The sequence below is a fragment of the Planococcus citri genome, chromosome 3 (assembly GCF_950023065.1).
Source record: "Planococcus citri chromosome 3, ihPlaCitr1.1, whole genome shotgun sequence".
In the NCBI taxonomy this organism is placed as follows: domain Eukaryota; kingdom Metazoa; phylum Arthropoda; class Insecta; order Hemiptera; family Pseudococcidae; genus Planococcus; species Planococcus citri.
Window position 1 is genome coordinate 67,530,921 of NC_088679.1, and position 17,875 is coordinate 67,548,795.

The 17,875-nt window shown below is 33.2% G+C and overlaps 1 protein-coding gene across 3 annotated transcripts; it reads left to right on the forward strand.

Moving 5' to 3' along the window:
* The first annotated feature begins 50 nt into the window (after window positions 1–50).
* Window positions 51–15,282, forward strand: LOC135838424 (uncharacterized). 3 transcript variants are annotated; one of them, XM_065354057.1, is made up of 5 exons: window positions 51–513; window positions 599–786; window positions 4,459–4,627; window positions 11,893–12,043; window positions 12,257–15,282. In XM_065354057.1, the coding sequence occupies exon 5, from the start codon at window positions 12,322–12,324 to the stop codon at window positions 13,852–13,854; it is 1,533 nt and encodes a 510-aa protein (XP_065210129.1). In that variant the 5' UTR covers window positions 51–513; window positions 599–786; window positions 4,459–4,627; window positions 11,893–12,043; window positions 12,257–12,321; the 3' UTR covers window positions 13,855–15,282. The 3 variants fall into 3 exon arrangements, with proteins under 3 accessions (XP_065210129.1, XP_065210131.1, XP_065210130.1); XM_065354059.1 differs by having other exon boundaries at window positions 12,287–15,282; XM_065354058.1 differs by lacking the exons at window positions 51–513; window positions 599–786; window positions 4,459–4,627 and adding an exon at window positions 10,710–11,818.
* The last annotated feature ends 2,593 nt before the right edge of the window (window positions 15,283–17,875 follow it).

Here is a 17,875-nt window from a genome sequence, read left to right on the forward strand (position 1 = left end):
GTATGAGCGATTCATGTTTGTATTATTTATTAATGACGACATCTGATGGTTGAAATGTTTATGGGATTCTTATCGATCGGGGGGGGGGGGGGATTTAAATTTGGAAAAAAATTAAGTAATTATAAAGAACCTGAAAGAGACGAGAGTTGATGTAACGGGTACGATGAAAAAATGTCGAAGAACTTACGGTTTAAGTGGAGTAAGGTATTCAGAAACTATAGAGGTATGTATACTAATAATTAATGCAGCTGTAATAATCATTGTTCAGTAATAATTGACCCTCTGACTAATCCAGATTTTGATTCTACAGATTCCTGATTTTGTTTTCGTCTGACACTCGAGTTCCTGTCCAAATGTTGGCTGTTGCATTGCCTGATTTCGGTTTCGTCTGGTACTGAAGTTCCTATACAAATATATTGCATTTCAACTCCAGTGCTCCAGATGTGTGATGCCAGCAGCAGTTCCCAGAATGAAATGATGGAAAAAACGTTCAAAATCATGAAACAGACTCGAGTAATTAGCATACATTACATTTATTCCTAATCCTAAAGGGATCCTTGGTACGTGTGATAGTTGAGTTTTTTGTTTCTTTCTTTAGGAATGAAAATAAGATGACTGATTACCTTTATCGTAGACAATAGACAGACAAGATATATCAATCGAATCGAATCACCAAAGAACATTTTAAGTTACCATTACATGTTTAGTACAGCTTGAGCAGATTTTGCGAACAGATAAGACTACTTTGTTGGAATTAGATGATGATTGATGAAGCCTCGGTATTCTGTAAGTTTATCTTAATTTATCGTAGTCGAAGGCTGATAATACTCAGATATTGTTGTTAACAAATAATCGTAGATTATTTTCTCCCTCATCCATAGATGCGAATTAAGATATTCTCTGAACAAAAAAATGATTTTTTTATGTTGGACTTACGAAAAGTTTGGACTTCATTTTGGGTCAGGCAGGGTTCGTACGCTTATTCTTCAAGTAATTATAAGTTACCTTTTCAACATTTTTAATTTTCGAAGTTGCTTTTTATTTTTATTTGTCATATTTTTTTTGCAAATTTTTAAAAATGAAAAATTTTATGTATCTTGCAAGAAAAAAAATGTTAATCGTGTCGAATTTTTACTAGAAATTCAGAAAAAGTAAAGTAGTATCACTTTTTTGTCGATAATCATTTAAAATTCTCGCTTCATCAAAAATTGACAAAACATTCGCTTTTTTAAAAAAATGTCTAAATATTTTTTTTTGCACAAAAAATGTACAATTTATTTACCATTTTCTCATTTTTTTCCCCACATTTTGATTAGAATTACGAAAATGTATCATGTTTTTCTGTCAATTAATGAAAAGTTCTGCTTTCAATTGAAATTTTCAAAATCTCGTATTTTTGCATTAAGAAAAAAATCTTACTTTTCAGCAAAATTGTTTAAAAAATTTCAAAAGTCTCGCTTTTTACCAAAAATTTTTGAAAGTCTCGAGGTGGTTTTCGTAAAATTGCTAAAAAGTTCTTCCTTTTAGTAAAATTATCTAAATATCGGTCTTTTCCAAAAATTGTAAAGTCTTGCTTTTTGTACAAAAACTGTTAAAACTTATCGCCTTTCCAGAAATGGCAAAGATTTTTTTTTTTTTTGTAGAAAATTTCAAAAAAATTCACAGTTTTTCTAAACATTTTTTTGGGAAAGATCCTGCTTTTCGCTAACATGTCAAAAGCTCGTTTTTTTTTGCAAAAAATTGTCAAAAATTCTCACATTTTAGCAAAATTGCAAAAAATTCCGAAGGTCTTGCTTTCTTACAAAAATTATCTGGAAGTTTGCCCAAAATTGAGGGAAAGCTCTTCTGTTTGCTAAAATAGTCAAAGTCTTGCTTTTTGCCAAAAACTGTTGAAACTTATCGCTTTTTTTGAAAAGACAAAGATTTTATATTATTTTTTTTTCTGTAGAAAATTGCAAAAAACCTCACAATTTTTTTTTTTAATTTTGGAAAAAATTCTGCTTTTTGCCAACATGTTGAAAGCTTGTTTTTTTTTTGAAAAAAATTGTCCAAAATTCTCACATTTTAGCAAAATTGCAAAAAATTTCGAAAGTCTTACTTTCTTACAAAAATTATCTGGAAGTTTGACCAAAATTGAGGGAAAGCTCTTCTTTTTGCTAAAATTGTCAAAGTCTTGCTTTTTGTCATAAACTGTTGAAACTTATCGCTTTTTTTAAAAAGACAAAGATTTTATATTATTTTTTTTGTAGAAAATTGCAAAAAACCTCACAATTTTTTTTTAATTTTGGAAAAAATTCTGCTTTTTGCTAACATGTCAAAAGCTTGTTTTTTTGAAAAAAATTGTCAAAAATTCTCACTTTTTTTTGCAAATTTGCAAAAAATTTTGAAAGTTATACTTTCTTACAAAAATTATCCGGAAGTGGGAAAGCCCTTCTTTTTACTAAAATTAAATGGCAAAGATCTTGTGTTATTTTTCTTTTGTAGAAAATTGCAAAAAACCTCACAATTTTTCTAAAAAAATTTGTGGAAAATTGAAAAGATCCTGCTTTTTACTAACATGTCAAAAGCTCGTGTTTTTTTTTTGCAAAAAATTGTCAAAAAGTCCCACTTTTTTGCTGCAAAAAAAAGGTCTTGATTTTTGCTAAAAATTGTTAGAACTAATCGCTTTTCTAAGAGTGGCAAAGATTATATGTTTTTTTTTGTTGAAAATTGCAAAAAACCTCACAATTTTTTAAAAAAATTGTTGGAAAAGATCCTGCTTTTCACCAACATGTCGTCAAAAGCTCGTTTTTTGTTTGCATAAAATAATCAAAAAATTCTCACTTTTTTGCAAATTTGCAAAAAATTTTGAAAGTTACTTTCTTACATAAATCATCCGGAAATTTGCTCAAAATTGCAGAAAAGCTCTTCTTATACTAAAATTATTGTCAATGTCTTGCCTTTTGCCAAAAATTGTTAAAACTTTTCGCTTTTCCAAAAATAACAAAAATGTTAGTTTTTACTTTTTTTTTTTTTTTTTGAAAAAAAGTCGAAAATTGCAAAAAAAATTAGAACTTTTGAAAAATTGTCCTTGAAAAGGTCCTGCTTTTTGCTAAGATTGTCAAAGTCTTGTTTTTTGACAAAAAATTTCGCTTATTAGGAAACTTTTGAAAAAAACCTAATTTTTTTCCAAAAATTGCCCAAAAATCTCGCTGTTTTCAAAAATTTTTCCAAAATTGTCAAAGTCCAGGGTTCGTATTTAGAAAGTTACTAAAAGGAAATTTTGCTTTCTTTTTCAGCGTTTTTCAAATTTTTCAAAATTCATTGTTTTTATAAGTACGTTCAGAAGCAAACAAAAAAAAAGTACTAATAACATCATCAAGTGAAAAATCCGGGGAAGTACACCCAAATTTCACCTTTTGTCAAAGTTCAAAAGTTGGAAATTACCCAAAAGTATCGCTTTTCAACTAAAAAATTAAAAAAAATATTTTTGCCAATAATAGTCGTATTATTTGCTAAAAATACTCGTTTTTTCAAAAATTGCCAAAAACTCTTTCTTTTTAGCAAAATTGCAAAAATTTTGTTGTTTTGCAAATGATTTCAAGCCAAAAATTATAAAAAATTATGGTTTTTTACTTAATAGGTGATTGAAAAGTCTCGCTTTTTCATCCAAAAATTGTCAAAATCTACCAAATAGTCCTTTTTTTATAAAAATAATAAATGCAATAGTTCGCTTTTCGAAAACAGTTTTAAAAAAAATGTCTGTTATTTTTTATCAATAATGTCCAAAAGTTTCTACTTTTTGCTGGAATTGTCCAATTTTTGCTGTTTGAAAAAAATTCAAATTCTCTTTTTTTCAGCAATATTGCTGAAGATTTTCAATTTTTTTTCTTCAACAATGATCCAAAACTCAAAAAGGCTCGTTTTTTTGGTCAATAAATTTCAAAATGAGAAACCTGTAGGTAGATCAAAATTTTTAATTCGTAATAATATTATTCTGTCATTTTTTTGGTGATTTTTTTCTGCATTTGAATGTTTTGTGGTGGTTTTAGTACATTTTATTTTTGTATACTTTTTCCAGCTTTTTTGGTTACTAAAGTTGTACTTTTTTTTTGGAAAAAATTGAGTAAGATAAGAGCTCTAAAACTAAAAGTACCTATTGCTTTCTCAAAAATTGTTAATGGCTTAAAACTGTTGATTTTTGCACAAAATTTCAAAAAATCCAACTTTTTTTTCAAAAATTCTTTGCTTTTTTTTGGAAATTACCGATGGAAAAAAACCAGTTGGGGCAACTTAGCTACCCAAGGATACCCTTCTCACTTTTGCTTCAGCTGTTATTTTTTGTCAATTCATCAATTGTCATTGTCAATATTCGGCCATTTTCTTTGATGCCCGCGCACAACTTGCAAGCTATTTGGAATTTATTGTTCACTTCGTTATATTAATTATTTACATTCGTCTCTTGTGTTTCTATTACAGTTAATTTGACTAAATATGTATCGTGTGGCGTTCGTTGTCCCCTGTCCGGGAGTTCATTCATTCATTGCAATGAAGTTCGATTGTCGCATTTGCATCGCATGTGTTACCATCTGGTATCGCACTACTGACTACATTCATCTCTCATCATCTGTTGAACATAATTATTATGGTGAGTACTTCTTTTCATTCGTAATAGTACATAAATAGTTGTTACAGTAACCAGTATCCCGTTATCGCGTTTCTGTTCATTATGTGTATTATTCTGCTCAGTTGAGTGCCTTATCTGAAACCTTCCCCTCTTTCCGGCCGCCTGCTCAAACTCTAGGTAGAGATAGCGAAGTAGGTATCGGTGGAATATTTTTGTGAAAAACACATCGAAATGTCCGAAATTTGTTTCTCCCCCCTTCTCGAGGTAACACAGCGCTATCTTACCCTACCCTACCGTACCAATTAGTACCTACTTCCCAATTACCCATACCATAGGCATAGTTCATTTCTTTTCGTGTTTTCTAAAAATAACCTGCTCACTTGTTAGTTAGGTACCAAGTCTCTCATTATACCATTCGTATTTCGTAGCCACATGTAATGTGAGTTTTATGCGGTCGCTTCGGTCGTGTACGTGTGTTTTTTTTCACGTAATCAGTTATTAATTTATTCGACATTTTGTGTAGTGTTTTACCTCTTCATCGTAATTATGATACGATCGATACTGAATTCTTCTTCAGAAGCTGAACTTGCTCTGGATTACGATCTCGTGGAAAGTTTGAACGAATATTTCGAAGATTTCGAGTACAAAGTTTACACCAATCGGTTCGAACAAATTGACAAACGAGTAGTGTACCTGATTATTCGTAAATTCAAACGACTGTTCGAATTATGGGATGAGAACGTGATATTCTCCAAGTTCCTGGAAGGAGATTCGTTTCGCGAAATCTTCATCATGATGTACAACGTATTCGGTAACAACTTCAATAAAACCTCAAACACCGGGTGCTACTTGGAGTGTGAACTCTGCGGCGAAGAAATCGTACTGCGGAATAACGATCCCGAGTATTCGTTTCGTTTACACGAAATGTCCAAGTACCATTTGGAATTTCTACGTAATTTGAAATCCATTCGAGGCGGCGAAGACGAAGATCCGATATTTGAACAGATTTCGAGCGATCGAGGTGAATTTTTAGAATGTCATTTGTGCCGAGTATCAGTACCCATCCATGGAGATAACGTCGAGATAACCGATATTGATTTAGTCAACGTTATCGACTCTCATCAGCAAGAAGAAACCCATCGATCTAATTTCGAACTTTATACTTCGAATAAATCCCACATCAAGGTCTACGACGCCGAAGATAAAATGTACGCTTGCGAATCGTGCGAACAAATTTATCACATCGATTTACTCGTCGATCACTTGAAGAGCTCTTCGCATCAGGAAAATCTTACCAAAGTACGCGTTCCTGCTCCTGCTGCGCCAAAGAAACTCGTAGAACGAGATGATGAGAAAAAGATCGACGATCAGAAAGCTGACTTCGAGGTTTTTAAAACCAATATGCAATTAATTAGCGTTATAGATGACGCTATACGATGCGTATTGTGCGAAACCGACTTGACCAGCGTTGATATGGTCGTTAAGCACTTGGTAGGTGAAAAACATACCGAAAATTTAGAAAAATATATGCGTAAAGATGACGACGACGAGAAAGAGAAACCGATCGACGAAGACGAAGAAGAGTTTTTGGATACGAGTAATGCAGATGATGGTGAACTTCGTGAACCGGTTCAGAATGAGAAGATCGTTGACGAATCAGCGAACAATGAAAATATGACTGTAACTAGAAGTAAATTATGGTTTTGGGATTCGAATTATGTGGTATCGGTTTGTTGCTTATTTATTGCCCTTTTTGCCATTTTAATCGTGTTCTGGCGTCGATAAATGTAGGTAATCGTGATTATTTTATCATTTTGATTAGGAAGATGAATAAACGAATAAAAATATGACTAGAACTAGAAGTAAATTATGATATGGTTTTTGGAATTCCAATTATGTATTGATGTTGTTTATTTATTGTCGTTTTTGCCATTTTGATCGTGTTTTAGGATCAGAAAATTATTAATTAATTTGACTTGAAGTCTTAGAATGTAGCTGCAATTTTTATTGGTTTTTTTTTACGTAGAAGTAGTATTTCGTTCGCATCATGTTGTTATTTTAATTATTTGAAATAAAGAAATTTTTTGATTTTATTTAATTATATTTTGAATTTTTGAATGAAATATTCATTCAATTTTTTGTTGTTAGAAATGGTAACACTGTTTTTTTTTTAATTAGCTTCGTAAGTAATGATCACGTTAGCAACACTGAACGTTGTCGTTGAAAAATGTAAATTTTTGTTTCGCGCGAGCGTCTGTTTCGTTACAGATGGCCGGTTGGGGTGGAATTTTTTTTCCGGACTTCGAATTTTTTCGAGGGTGGTGTGTGTGTGGATGTATTGTGGTGTCGAGTCTTGTGTATGCGTGAGGATGTGGTGTCAAGTGTTTTATGTACGTTTCTTGCAGGGGTTTCCAGCCAATCAACGATTGACTTTTGGCTATCAGCTTTTAATTAGCTTAATTTTCAATTTTTTATTAGCTTAAATGAAGCTAGCTATTGGCTGGCTTTTGGCTTTCAAAAACAAAAGTACATTTGACCCCTCAAAATACTCGTTATGATATTGTGTAGATGATTGTTAAAAAGGACAATTTCATTTCTGTGGCATCAGTGAGTGTAAGACGTGAGTCGTGAGAAAAAAAAAATATGAAAAATTTCTTAATTGAAACATTTTGGAAAATTACAGATTACTTCAAGTTCATTAGCTTTTGGCTGGGTCATTCCATGTCAACTCGACCAAAAAAAGGTGATTTTGAAAGTCATGTCTTTCAATTTCGCTCAAATTTTTTCTACAGTAAGGGTAAGGGCACCAATTACGGACCAGTCCGGAATATGGACCAGCGCCCGTTCTCGTTGGTAATTAGCTCAATCTGTCAGGAAAAAATGTATTCTGATGTATTTTTCACCAAAAAAACGAATGAGACAAAAATTACAACTGTAATGTCAAAACTAGCTGCATACAAAAAACTGTTTTGAGACACTGAAAAATTTTTTAAGTGTGTTTTTCAACTTTTATTAAAATATATAATATATGTGGTGTAATTTTCTAAATGTCATTGATGTTCATTATATCAAGAAAGGATGTAGTTTCTGCTGGAGTGATCAGTTTTTGCTAAAAATGAGGGTATGTACAGAAATTGTTGGTGCAAAGTTTTTTTTTTATGGGGTGCGCTAATATGGACCACCTGTGATATTGAATTGTTTACTCATTTTTTACAGCCGCTGAAAAGGGGAATGCTTGAAATACTTTTTTTTTGTTCATTTCTACTAATAAATATGATGTTTTGAAACGTAAAAATATGTTTATTTTGAAATTATTCTTTAGGTGGTCCATATTAGGCGTCCAAAATTTTGAACTGTCATTTTAACACTAGTCATTCAACAATTTAAAAAAAAAAATATTCAAAATTAACCTGAACTGCTTAGAATAAGTTTTTTTGTTCATTTCTACAAAAGTACAAATAAATATGACCTTTTGAAAAATGTGAAAGTACGTTTATTTTGAAATTTTATAGGTGGTCCATATTAGGCGTCCAAAATTTCGAACTGTCATTTTGACACTCATCACTCAACAAAACAATAAAAAAAAACATACTTAAAGTTGACCTTCACCCCTGATGTTTTGTGGGGGGGGGGCTTCCATTATTTTCACATTGTCTCTAGGTACTCAACTTCAGCGGCCCATTCCTCCAAAACTATGACACTTTGATCAAAACTGATTTCACAGTTTGAAAGGGCATTGTATTTAGAATTAGAACTTTACAAGCATTTTGAAATTTCAAAATGGCAATGTACCTTACTGTAAGTGGGAGCTACCATGTAAATTGAAATTTTGAAAAAATTTCCATAGATAAATCTTTTGATGCTTTTTCGAAATAATCAAGTTTTGAGATGGGATCTCTTGATGGAGGGGGAGCACCCCCACCCCCAATTTTGGGCGAAACTTTCAAAAGAAAATCTGGGGAATGTGATATATCGATTTGTATGTTTTTGGTGACGCTGAACACGAATATGATGTCAGATTTTTGATTGGACCCCATCCACGGACCCCAACAATTTTTTTGGGCTTTTACCTGTTGGGGGAGATTCTGGGGGCCATGGGTGAAGTCGATTTGAAAAACTATGGCATGGCTATATTTGTGTTCAGCGATATCGAAAACATACTATTTCATGTGTCACACGAATGTAACCATTTTTTGAGAATGGGTCACCCCCTCACCCCCTTTGGGGAGCTGTGAAGGCCATGGATGGGGTCCTATCAAAAATCTGACGTCATATTCGTGTCCAGCGTCACCAAAAACATACAATTCAATATATCACATGCCCCAGTTTTTTTCAAAAGTTTCGTCCAAAAATTGGGGGTGGGGGACGGGGGTGCTCCTCCACCATCAAGAGATCCCATTCCGAAACTTGAATATTTCGAATTCAAAAAAGCATTAAAAGATACATTTACGGAAATTTTTTCAAAATTTTAAATGGTTATAGCTCCCACTTACAGCACCATTTTGAAAAACTTTCAACTTCTGAAAATTTCAAAATGCTTATAAAGTTCTAAATAGGTACAATGCCCTTTCGAACTGTGAAATCAGTTTTGATCAAAGTATCATAATTTTGGAGGAATGGGCTGCTGAAGTTAGTACCTAGAGACAATGACAATGTGAAAATAATGGAAGCCCCCCCCCCCACCCGGCCCCTGAGGGGGCTGGGACCAAACTAATTTCGGGGTTCTTACTTACTGGATGGGCATATATTGTAAAAATAAATTGAGCGAAATCGAAAGACATGACTCAGAAACGTTGGTTGAGTTGACATGGAATGACCAGGGATGCTAACCTTGATGAGAAAAATTTTGGTTACGGTTAAAGGTTACATTTTTTTTTCCTTGTTGATTATTTTTGGTAAAAATTGATAGATGAATATATAAAGCTCATGGTTACGGTTACAGTTACAGATTTTTGATGGAATTTTTTCGGTTAATTTGGGTTACGGTTACGGTTTTTTTATGGAGTCAAATTTTTAAAACTTGGAATTTTCGAGGCTAATAGTCTCACTTTTCTGTTGAAAATTTCTAAAAAGTTTCACTTTTTTGCTAAAAATTAAGTCAAAAATGTTGCTCTTTTACACAAAGTTTCAATTTCCCCAAAAAAATTGCAAAAAAATATTAGAAAATTTCAAATGAGCTCTGTGTTATGCTTAAATTCATAAATTGTTGAAATCTCACTTTTCTGCCAGTAATCACTAAACATTCTCACTCTAATGTCAAAATTTCCAAAAAAAGTCATGATTTATTACCATATTTGCCATAAACTATAAAGCTGCAAAATCATCTCACTTTTTGCATAAAATTGTGAAAAAATCTTTTTTCAGTTTTTTCTTGCCAGTAATTGACAAAATTGAGAAAAACTTTGAAAAGTTGCTCAAAATATTGTTGAAATAAAATTGAAACAACCAAAATCTGATGAAATATCTCGAAACATTAAAAAAACCTCAGATCATTGATAATCGTTGCAAATTAATCTAAAATTTTTGCAAAACTGCACAAAATGTACAAAAAAACATCAAAATTGGTGTGAAAATCGCCAATGATTACTTCAAAGTTAAGTTACAAAATTCAAGTAAAATTGATCAAATCTTTGCTCAAAAGTCAGAACCAGGGCTTAAAACCACCAAAACCAAAACCAAATAAAACCACCACAACCATTGTTTTTCAATTGGTTTTCACCACTACCACAACCATTTCAACTTCTTTCTGTACATTTCAAAAACAACAACAACAAAAAACCAATATGTTGGGGAAAAAAATTGATTGAAAAACCCAAAACCACCAAATAGTTGTGTTCTTTGGAGAAAACCACAACCACAAGAACCATTTCAATTTTCAAATGTAACCATAACCAATAACAACCAATTCATGAAATGGTTCTTTTTGGTTTCTGCAATTTTTTAAAATTTTTCCACACCAGTGTTGGAAATTTCCTGTTTTTTGGTCTCAAATCAGACAATACTCGTACCTTAATTTGTTTTTTGGTAAATTTATTTGAAAATTCAAAAATTTTTCAATATTAAAACCACCACAACCGCGAAAACCAATAACCATTTGAAAATTTGAAATGGTTTTTCATATCAAAAACCACCACTACCAGTGGCGTAGCCAAGGGGGGGCGAAGGGGGCCACGCCCCCCCTTGCGAGCAAAAATTTGAAAGAAAACATGCAAAAATGGACTTTTTTTTGTTATTCGGACCCATTTTTCTAAAAATTTTCGCTCTCCCTTCGCTCGAGCAGTAATTTTGCCTTCAATTTCATGAAATCACCACACATCGCCTGATAGGTTTCCAGAAAATTACCCCTCATTTCAATTTTTTATGCCTAAAAATCTGGTTTTGCCCTCTCCTTGAGAAAATCCTGGCTACGCCACTGACCACTACCTCAAAAAAAAGTATTATTACAAAACCAAAACCACATCCACACCATATTAAAAAAAAATTGAAACCATTTCAAAACCAGAACCAGAAAAACTGTGATTGAAAATGAAAAACCAATTCAGAATCAGAAACCATAACCAAAAACCATTATTTTTGAATCCTTTAAAAACCACCTACCAAACAACCAATATAATCCAAATGGTTTTAAGCCCTGGTCAGAAGTCAGAACTGTTAAAATTTGTGAAAATGAATAAAATTTTAAACAAAAACTAAACACTACTAACTGCTCTACAGAAACCAGAAGGTAAAAAAAAACGGGGAAAAAATTGTACATAATTATACCTAACCGGTTGTTAACCGCAATTTTTGAGGTCAAGGTTACGGTTAAGGTAATCAAATTTTGGAATAAAGGTTGAGGTTATTGGTTAAGGTTTAAGGTTACTCAGATTTAAATACGGGAATTTTTTTGGTTAAGGTTACGTGATTTTTACCTTTTTTTTCTGGTTATTTCCCGAAGTAAGGTCAAGGTCAAGGTTAAAAACCGGTCAACATCCCTGGCTTGACTCACTGCTTGAGCATGAGCTTGAGCTGATTGAGAAATAAATAAATTTGTACGAATTTATTTCTATTTTTCGTTGTTAAAATTGGTAACACTGCTTTTTTAAAAAATTAGCTTCGTAAATAATGATTACGTAGCAACAGTGCAACACTGAGCGTTGCGTTGAAAATTTTTGATCTTATTTTGATTTTGACATTTTTTGAAATTGAATCATGAAAAATTAATTATTTTTGGTAATTTTATTTGATGAAGGTCTCAAAGTACAATCCATGTTGAATTTTAATACTTCCCTTGTGTTTTTTATTAGATTTTTTGGCTCGGTATGAGTAAAATTGTTCGGAGTTTGTAATTAATCAAGTAGTGTTGATCAACGTTCGCCTAATTGGAATCATCAACCGGTTGTTTGCCAATTTCAAGTTTCATTTTCACTCTTCGATCCTGGAATTTATTTTTTAAAGGTTCGTATTCGCTTACTATTCGAATTATACATATTATTAATAATCTATGAAAACTATAATGCATCTCATTAGTCAATTTTCATTGTATTGGTGTTAGGAATGTTTCTCATTGGTTCGTGTTTCTTTCTAATTAATTCTAACTCTTGTGTGGTGGTTTTTGATTTGTCGTTGTGTATTTTCATATTTTTCATAGTGTCCGGTTTTTCATTTCAGTATTGTAAATCTGTCCAGTGCTTGTTGTAGTACCTACAATCGTCGTAGCAGTTGGATATTTGATCATGGCCAGTCGAAGAAAGAGATCTCGTTGGTCACCAGATGTGATTGTTGTAAACACGGTCAGCGACGACGATGTCGTTTGTCATTTGGATGAATATTTCAAAGACTTTAAAACGAACATGGAATGTAATCGATTCGACAAAATAGACACGAAAATACCACATCTAATTATCGGTAAATTCGTCGAATTATTCAATATATGGGGTAGTAATAATTCGTCAGCGTCGAGGAGATACCTGCAAACCTATCTGTTTGAAAACGTTTATAACGTTATGTCGAAATCGAACGTATTTAAAACTAGATCCACTGTTGTTGATTCTTATGATTCAGATAGTGATGTTGTTGTTATTTCCAATCCAACGGAATCTGACGATTGTGTTGATATTTCCAGTTCATCGGAATCTGAGGATGATCTTGTGGATATTTCCAATTCAACCGATGAAGGTTGTTTGGAATGTGACGAATGCGGCGAAGAAATCATCCTGAGGAATAATAATCGAGAATATTCCATCGCGTATCACAAATCATCGCTGCAGCATGTGGAATGTGTTAGTAATCTGGCCAGAATACGTAATCAGATCGCTACTAATCCTTCTGTAATCAAATGGGATGTAATGTGGCAAAATATATCGAAAAGTAATCGCCTCGAATGGGTGTTAGCTCGATTCAAAGAATCTCCTCAGTATTTATCGTTGTTCCTGTTGAATGAAAGTTTCATCGAAGTTCACGTCTGCGAAGAAGAGTTCATCCGGTGCACTCTTTGTTCCGATATTTTTCACTCGGATTCACTCGTAGATCATTTAAAAGATGAATCACACGATCAACGTAAATTGCTCGCTACGTTTAACGCAGTCGACGAAGTGGAAGACATCAATGGTGAACAGATCAATTACCTGACTTCGTTGATACGTGACTCGGTCGAGTACACGAAATGTAATCTGTGTATGATCACAACTCCCAATAATATTCCTACGTATGAAAATGGGAAAACTGTGGAAAAAAATTCCCATCTGCAGGATATCGATCACTTATTAAATCTACACACATTGAACGTGAATAAATCTTGCATCGAAGTGCGTACGAAACGAAGTCAAATTCTAAGGTGTACAATTTGCGACGAAGATTTCCAATTGCAATATTTAATGTTACATTTATACAGCTTCAGTCACTATAAGAAGAAGATTTTCCAAGATGTCGATTTAATCGACTTACAGAAGGAAGTAGATGAAATGGATATCGATTTAATCGATCAGATTGTATCTGATGATGATACTACCTACGTGAAATGTTCCCCTTGCAAAGCTGTGTATCCAACGACATGTTTCAGAGAAGGTGCAGATTCGCATAAGCGAGACGACGAGCACTTGTTGAACTTGATGGTGGTGCACGCGAATCGATGTTTTATTAGAATGTATAACAAAACTGTGAAATTAATCGGGTGTTTGGTTTGCGATGAGATTTTTCACGTTGATTCGTTGATGTATCATTTGAATATAGAGAAACATCAGAAATCGAAGATGAAGTATTTGCGTTAGATTTTTTTACCGGTTATTTTTTCAGGAAATTTTGTTTTGTATGGAACTATTTTTTCTTTAAAATTGAAGTTTGAAATTTGTTATTATTTAGTGATTTGAGTAGGAGAAATTTGAATGTTTTCTGTTGTTGTTTTTCTTCTTCGAACATGATTGTTTACAAGTTTAATAATTTATTGATTATGATACCTACCTGCTTGTATGTTATTCTTAGATACGTACTTTTCTAATTTGCCAATAATTTATTATACTCTTAGGTTATGGTGAATTAGATTCATTTAGTGCGTTTATTTGTGTTGGTCTAGACAGGTATTCAGGGCTTGAACTTTTCCAAGATCTCAGGTGTCCATTTTTGGTTTTTATTAATTTTTAAAATGTTCGATGTATATTTTTTAAATCCGACTTTAAGAACATCTTATATCGTTATTCGGATTAATTTCAACGAAATTCATTCAAAATTGGTTTTTAGGTTCGTACTTGTGTTGACTGCGGGGGTTTGAGCGAGAATAACCTCGACTAACAATTCGCAAAGAAATCGAGAAGCAATTTAGAAGGGTGGAACCTGGATTTTTTTCGTGTTTTTTGAAAATTTAAAGGTTTTCATTTAAAGGATTCCATAGAGGTTCATTTTGGTGGAGATTCATTTTTTTCAACCCTTCTCATGCCCTTTTTTCAGTTACAAATAGATATACCTTTAGAGTTTCAAATTTTCAGCCTTGTTCGAATCTATTTAGAGGTTCCCTTTGGTGGGTTGTTGTAATCATCATGGTGGGGGGGGGGCTCAAAATTTTTACGCATGGGTCATTTTATGTTAAACAGGTCAAATTTAATGATAAAGATCCGTAAGAAGTTATTTATTGCCCCACAAAATTTTCAAAATCTGTGCCGGTGACCCCCCTCCCCTCCTTCCACCGTTTTACAAAATGTGAAAAAATTGGGATATTACTCAAAACTTTACAGCTTGGTAAAATAAACTCATGTGCCTACCAATTTTAACGCTCCCCTTACCCACCCCTAAAATTCATATAATTTGTATTGATTGAAAAAAAAAGTAAATTCAAATCATGTCTTATGCTAGAAATCCCCCTCCCCCTTGCTCAAAAAATGAGAAAATTCAAAATTTTCATTCAAGTTTTAATTCTTGAATACGATCTAGGTACTTTCATTTTTAGAAAATCATTTACCCCTCCCCCCAACGTTATAATAAAATGTAACAGTTAGGCCACTACTGCAAAAAAAAGGTGGAAAATTGAGAAAAAAATGTATACGTTTTTGCATTTTTATTTCTTGGATGTAGTACATCATCAGAAAACCACCATTTTAATAGTTTTGACTCCCCCTCTCCCTTGGATGATGAAAAAGTGAAATGTGAGCTCTGAGCTCCTTAAATTTCTAAAAAAAAAAAAAAAAAAAATAGTACATAAATTGAAAGGTCAACAGTTTTATATTCTACTGATAATAAACCACTTTAACCTGATTACAACTTAATGAATTGGGTAAATCAACATTGATTGGGGGGAAAGGGGCAAGGGAAGTTTTTTCTTCAAAAGGGGGTAATTCCGAAGAGTTTTGGCACTGAGATTAAAATTTTCAAAAGTTACCAATTTTGAATTATTTTACTTTTTTTGTCAAATTAAAATAAATTTGAAAAATATTAGCAATTTTCACTTCCTTTAAAGTGTTTGGATTTTGTACTCTGGAAGCTTCTGTATGCGAGGCCCAGAATTGTTTAAAAGGGAGGGGAGAGGGATAAAGGACTTATTTGAAGGGTTTTAACCAAAAATAAAAAATCATTTGAATTTTTTATAGAGTTTAATGTTTTAGTTTTTCAGCTTCCAACTTCATGGTCTTGTAATAAGGGATCTAACATTGTTGGGGGACCGAGGGAGAATTGGGAAAACTTTTCTTAAAAATGGGATTATTTGGAAGTATTCAGCCCACAAATGAAAAGTTTTGAAAATTTTCACCAATTTTAATTCATTCAATATTTCTTGATGTTTTCTATACAGACGAGAGGGGGGGGGCATGCAAAAAGAGCGGAAGAATTTGAAAAAAAAACATGTGGGAATTAATTTTTTGAAAAGGGAATCAATGTGGAAGAATTTTGACGCGAAAATTATTTGTTTTGATAAACTAAGTTTTTCAGTTTAGAGGGTTCTGACACTAATATTGTAAGTTCGAAAACTGATTTATTTTTTCGATCCAACCTTTTCTGCGCTCGTTGTCTCAACACTTAGTGCTGCTCTTCTTGATCATGGTTAAAATATCAAAAAATTGCAAATTACCCTAATTTTTAAATAGTACTTTCTACCTAATAGAGCTGGCAAATAGCAGTTTTAAAAAGGAAAAAATTGGCACATAAATTTTTTCCTCGGGAATGTGTTCGGATGGACTCTCTGAACCACCAAAAAAAAGCCGACTCTCCTACCCCTTGAGGAAAATTTTTTAGGGGGCTGAAACCGGTTCCGATTCACGTTTTTTGCGATTTACTCCGTAAATATTAGGTTTTTGAGAAAAACTACCATGACAAAAAATGTTCCCCTTCAAATTCTCGACAATTTGATACTACGCTCGAAACCCATTCCTCAAGGGGGGTGTCCAAAAAAGGGGTGGAAAGAGTAGGTGTTTCAAAAAAGGTCAGTCCAATAAATTGATCAAAATTACCACTTAAAATCATTCGTTTTCGCTCAAATTTTTTTTACAAAGTCTACTCACCCAACTACTAATCAAACTACCATTGGTTTGTCTTCAACCCTCCTCGGGGGTTCGTGAGGGTTGCTTGATTTTTCAAGTAACACACTACTGAATCATATATTTGAAAAACAAATCTGGACGTGCGATACATCGAATAGTATGTTTTCGAGGTCGCTGAATACGAATATGAACTTATTTTTTGAATACAACCCCTGAAAGCCCCTTCTGTGCCACAAAATGGGGGTCAAAATTTTGAAAAATCGTGAAAAGTCGAGTGATATATCGAATGGTACGTTTTCGAGGTCGCCGAGTGCGAATATGAACTTATTTTTTGGGTCCCACCCCCCCCATGTCTCTCTGTGCCCCAAAATGAGGGTCCAAATTTTGAAAAATTGTGAAAAGTCGAGTGATATATCGACTTGAATGTTTTCGAAGTCGCTGAGCACGAATATGGCCATATTTTTTGTGCCCAACCCCTCACAGCTCCCAACTGCCCCAAAAAAGGCCAAAATTTTGAAAAAATGTAAAAAGTTGAGTGACATATTGAATGGTATGTTTTCGAAATCGCTGAGTACGAATATAAACTTATTTTTTGCCTACAACCCCTCAAAACCCCTCTGTGCCCCAAAATGAGGGTCTGAAGTTGGTAATAATCATTCATTGAAACTTTGATGTGGAGAGAACTGAGAAGGAGAGAGGGATTCCAACCAGCAGGAAAATTTTTGAACAAAACCAAGTACATAAACTAAAACTAAAGAGCATGCAAAAATACCCAACAGCAAAAATTTCAATTCTAAACATTTCAAGTCCATTTTTTGGTTTTTTGAAAACTTTTTAAATCGTTGCAAAAAAAAATTATTAAAAAAAATTAAAATTTCTCGTAACTAAGCAGACGTTTTAGAGTTATTTTGAGCATTTCTGGAGTCTCTTGCAGATTTCTGGAAGTTGAAATTTCCACAAAATGTTACCAAAAATTTTCAAAAATCTGCTGGAGGCTCCAGAACGACTCGAAATGGCTTGAAAAAGTTTTCAGTCGATTTAGGGAATCGAAAATAGAATACATACCAAAACAGCTTTCTAGCTTTATTAAGTAAAAATGTTATCCTATTTAGGGGGCGTAAGGGGATTTTGAGGAATCGTAAGTAGAGCAGGAAAAAAGTGCATATTCCAGTTTAGTGTCTCAAAAACATACAAGTCGATATATCACTCGACTTTTCACAATTTTTCAAAATTTGGACCCTCATTTTGGGGCACAGAGAGACATGGGGGGGGGTGGGACCCAAAAAATAAGTTCATATTCGCACTCGGCGACCTCGAAAACGTACCATTC